General features: G+C 46.5%; 1 protein-coding gene across 1 annotated transcript; it reads right to left on the bottom strand.

The window, feature by feature from the left end:
- Positions 1–218: 218 nt before the first annotated feature.
- CCR75_001820 (uncharacterized protein) lies at positions 219–887 on the bottom strand (the record flags this gene model as incomplete). The annotated part of the gene is made up of 1 exon (XM_067959921.1): positions 219–887. The coding sequence occupies one exon, from the start codon at positions 885–887 to the stop codon at positions 219–221; it is 669 nt and encodes a 222-aa protein (XP_067815469.1).
- Between the last annotated feature and the right edge of the window lie 4,447 nt (positions 888–5,334).

The following is a 5,334-nucleotide window of genomic DNA, read 5'->3' on the forward strand; positions in this document are numbered from 1 at the left end:
TTGATAATGTCGGCTCGTTGTTCTGCTAAGACGGCTGCATTGTACTTCAATTATATACCTAAGACGTTGTCTGTGCCAGAGTCACGCCCGTTGATAAGTCTGCGGAAGCAGCTGAGAGATCGGTCCGAGATATGGTATCTGAGGTGGGCATGTCTCTATATCAGGTCTGATGGAAATTCTTTGATCGTTGTAAAATTAACTTTTAAAGTGGGAAGTGATCACATGGTTAGCCGTGCGTTCACCGAGGATAAACTTATAAATAGTTTGCCAAACGCTGATTTAAAAATAGGTATACCTTGGCCGTCGAGCATTGTAATGCACGAGGAGGCTTTGCGGGTCAGTATACGGACCGTGCTTAACATTTTGACAGAGTCGCTCTGTTGTTCGATATTGCTGACTTTCTGGTCGGTGAAGGCGTTTGCTTGTTGTTTGCATACGTGTCGGATCTCGTGGCAGACTTCGTTGCTTTTAGCGCGGAGATTCGCTTGGTCGTCGCTTTGGTATGCATTCGATTTAAGCCCATAGTTGTTTCTGTTCTGCGAAGAGTCTGGCGATTTCTGAGTTAGTGAAACGCGTCGAAGGGTCGGTGCTGCGTAGTCTCCTGTCATCTCAGCAGCGGCCAGTTTCATTTGTAATTGCTGGTGAGCTGCTCCTGAGTTTTTTGTCTGATGCCGGGGTGTGTGTGGGGCAAACATGTTTGAGCGCTTTATAAACTTCGAACGAATGTTTTCGTCGTAAATGAGGCAGTCCCGGGCCAAGACCATTTTGATCGCCTTTGCCTGAACCGTAAGCGGTGGGGCTTGGTCGAGGGCGAAGTTGGCGATCACAAGTTTGTGGTCGGATATGAGCTGGCGTCCATGCAGAATTTGCGGAGACTCTAAGGGCATAGTATGTGATCTATTTAGTTGAAGAGGGACCTGCTAGGGCTGCCTCCGTGTCAGGTGGTGAGGATCCTGGCGCGTTTGGCGAAATTAGTATTGATTGCAAAAAGTCGATTCAAGTCGCAAAAGCGTGCGATAGTGCGTCCGTTGCGGTTTCGAATTCCGCGTGCGAAGTTGCCGATAAATTCTTAAACCGTTGCGCAGTGACCCAACGCGGCGTTAGAGTTTCCGGTCATAAAGGTGAGGTCTTGGTGCGGGATTGAGGCGACTGTGACCTATAGGTCAGCTGAAAAGTCATCCACGTCAATAAGATTGTACTCAATGTGGGGAGAGTAGGCGGTGATGATATTAATACGTCCGACGTTGGGCAGCTGTAGCTGTAGCACGCCGATACGGTCAGATTTAGCCCAATACTTCCTCAGATGCGATCGCATGTGGGGTAGGACAGCGAATTCAATCACGTGCCGGTTGGAGGTTAAGGAAGCGTGAGTAGAATGTAGTCATTGGTGGAATACAGCTTCACGTGCGCACTTGTTGACTTAGGAAGTGATTTTAAGACTGTTCTATATTTAATCGACTTAAGTTTATATTGCTTTTAACCAGTCAACATATGTCATCTCTGTAGATGTCACCGCTACGTGGCGAGCGTATTATTATGAATACCTCGGATCACGGATGACGCTAGCCGTCATCCTTTCCAATGTGAATGCACGGATGAGCATCGCATACACAACTTTGTGCACCACACCTGTAACGGGGCACTACGACTTGTACTGCTTCAGTACAAGTCCACTTCGCACTGCAACAGTTGCGAGTGGTGCCTTACGTTACTTCACGTACACTAGTGCGTGCAGAGGAAGACTACTCTTTAAGACAACTACCTTAAAGAGAGTTAAATGAAAACTGTATTAATATTATTAAGTTTCTCTTCTTTCTATCTGTTAATGCTAACTAAATAATGAACTATTTTACTAAACATTTAATTGAAATCTTATCTGTCTCGCTCTCTTTGTTTACGTTTTCAGCTGATTAGTCTGCGGGATAAATAAATATAATGGCCTATACCTTTTATGGATAAGATTTCTGAACATTACTATATAAAGTAATATTCTCCAAATATTATCTACATTTTACATAATATATTAGTTAACAACCGTTAAGTGTTAATTGGGTACATAGACGTGTGCCACACCAAATTTTATGTCACTACATCAAACAGATGGCGGAGTACCAATCTTCCCCGGCAAGGAAAAGCTGCTGGAGGAGCATGAACGTCAGCTGAAGAAGGAGACAACGGAGAAAGCATTCATGTAACGATACACCCCGTTACATCACCCCTCCCTTAAACGACAATCACTCTGACTGTCATTGGATGGAATGGTCACTATGTGACCACTTTTTTAAAAAAATGATGTTGATTGGTCAAAACCATCATTATAAATTCCATCGCATGAAGAATAACTCCATGCGGGGTGCTGGTAGTGCGGAGCCATCCGCTGCGGTTCATGCAGCCGCGGGTGACGCACTATTATCTCTAGCGGCAGACGTTCCGTCTGCCGTTGTATCTTCTTCTCGCGCAACACTTGATGTTGCAGGTGCACGTGGTGATTCACCACGTGAATACGACTCCTCTTTGGAGGTTGACTACGTATGCGAGTCGGACGAAATGGCCGACTCGAGGAGAATAGAACAGTCGCCTGATAAACGTCAGGCGGCTGACTATGAGCCTTCGAATAATAGGGCTCATTGTGATGGACGAGTTAATAGTCTATTTGGTTCCGATGATGAGAATGATCCCTCATCGCCCCTTCCGTCTCCCGTACGGTCACCTGCACCTGTTTCTGTGCAAGGTAATGACGATGGCGTAAGCCATCGTAATAAAAGTTCTTGTGGTACCCCTTCTTCAGTGGGTACCACTCAGGGGAGTGAAGACAATAAAATGTCTAATCTCGACCCTGAAAAGAAGCCGTGGCTTTTGCCCGAACGGCTATTCAATAGCTTGTCTAGAGGGACTACTCCTCACAATAAATATCCCTTTTTTATTGCGACAAAGCTACATTGCCTTGATCCTAGCGCGAAGCACTTTCGCGCTGAGGAAGATTTTTATCACGATGCTTTTTTAAAGCATTGATGATATAGTGGCAACAATAAGCGAGATAAGGTCTCGCTTATTCAAGCTGGAGCGCGTTCATTCGCAATGTCAAAGACATTGGACGCGAAGCCTGGCTTCAAAGACTTAACGCGATTCGCGTTAAGTTTGAGAAACGAACTCCAACCGGTGCAAAGAGAAATTGCATCGGTTGTCACGTGAGGCTGGGCTTACATGCCTCACCTGTGGTGATCCCTGTCCGTCTTGAGTTGATAACTCGAAGAGGGTAAAAGGGGATGCCTATTCCCTTTCTTCGCCCTGGGGAAGGCCTCGCATCTCTATTGAGATGCGGGATGCGATTGACGTTTTGCAATTGATTTACAGGCGCCAGGGGCGCGTGTTTTCCGATGGGCCTTTTGAACCATCGGATGGGTCTCGTCATAATGACGGATGAGGCCCTCAACGTCTGCAACCAGCTGGGAAAGAGGATCCCAGCTGTCATGTGAAGGTGGATAACCGCGCCAGCGAACAAGATAATTCGTTCGCTGCCTCTTTACATCACAATGGTTCTGGATACGCTCCACAAGGAAACGTTGACCACCGTGGGAATCTACCAATGGTTGTGGCGGAGGAGGAAAATTAGATCCGAATCGTGTGTCGGATCTAAAGTCGGGATCGAAAAAATCGATCGCTTCCTCCATTATTTGGAGGAAGGACTTGATCACGAGCGTGGCAAGCGTCGTTCGTTGGGGCAGACGGTGCAAGCTCATCATATTGAGCGGTTGGAAGACCGTTCGAAGAGTGCGTACTTCATGTTGGAGTACGAACGGAATTATTACGCTCTTCGTGATGACTGTCGTCAGCTCATCGCAGTTTCAAGAAAACTCGGAACCGGCATGAGAAACTCCAGATTAAACATGAGAATCTGGTTCGCAATCACAAGAATCTTTTAGGGATTCTTGAAAAGGGTGGTCAGATCCGTCCTCAGAAGAAATCGCGTACTGATGGTACGGACGGAGCCGACCAACGTAAAACGTAGGATGCGTTCGCATCCTACATGGCAATTCTATTGTGTACGCATTGCCTCTGCGATGCAGTACACGGAAAGGCCCAATGAACTTTGGTAGTAGTTTACTGCTACCCACATTAGTGACTACACGCTTAGGCAGGTTTACCGTAGAGAGTAGCACTAGCCTCATTAATCTTATTAAATGAACGAATATTTTCTCTTCCATGTTTGTCTGCATTCCGTTTCTGACGGTCCACTGCGTTAGAAATGGAATCCGGAACGAAACAGATTATTGATTCTCGTGTAAGCAGAAATTCTTCTGCTGACTCATTTATTTGTTTTGTCTTTTTCAGTACGCTTTCTGCGTGCTGCCATGACATCTTTCTCATCTTCGATGTCGATTGCATCGACATTGACATCACTCGCGTCGTTGTTAACTTCGACGCGTGATGAGCATGAGCCAGAATTGGATTTGCTTGTGCGAGTCCCCCCCTTAAACTAGAGGATCCCTCTAATTGGGTGGGTATGCGAGGATGGCGTAAGGCATTCACAAAGAACGGTGTATGCGTTGTAGACGCATGCACCGAATTTCGTCGGTAAAAACTCGCTCCAATTCGGATACGATTGGACGTAACCTCGAAGTATCTCTTCGAGGACATGATTTACGCGTTCTGTTTGACCATCCGTTTCTGGGTGGTCGGATGTTGACATAGTCAGCCGTGTTCCGAGAGATCGGAACACGGGTTGCGAAAATTCCGCCGTGAAACATGGATCTATATCCGAGACTAGCTCACGGGGTAACCCATGTAGTTTGAATACCGTGTCGATAAAGACACGGGCACACCCCGGAGCCGTAATCGACTCTAATACTGCAGCAAGATGTACCATCTTGCTGAATCTGTCTACAAAAACATGGATTCCATTGTTTTTGTGATCGTCTTCAGGAAATCCGAAGACGAAGTCCATAGATATGGACTGCCAACACTCTGCCGAAAGTGGTAGAGGTTGAAGAGGTGCACGAAATGAAGGGCTAGGCTTCACCCGTTGACATACCTCGCAAGCACGAATGTACTTGCGCACGAACTGATACTGGCGGGGCCAGTAAAAGTCGCGACTTACTGTGAGGTAAGTCTTCTCACGTCCACGATGTCCACTTGTTGGAGCATCGTGACACTCATACATGATGCGCAAGCGCAAATCATTGTGAGTTGGGACGACGACACGTGGGGTGTCGCCGGTAACGGCTGTGTAATACAATAAGCCGTTACGTGTTGTGTATCGATCGGATGACGATCGATATAAAGCCGGTAGATCTTTAAAAGATTTATCGGATGGATTCATTAAATGATCCATCA

The sequence above is a fragment of the Bremia lactucae genome, linkage group LG8 (assembly GCF_004359215.1).
Source record: "Bremia lactucae strain SF5 linkage group LG8, whole genome shotgun sequence".
NCBI classification, from domain to species: domain Eukaryota; phylum Oomycota; class Peronosporomycetes; order Peronosporales; family Peronosporaceae; genus Bremia; species Bremia lactucae.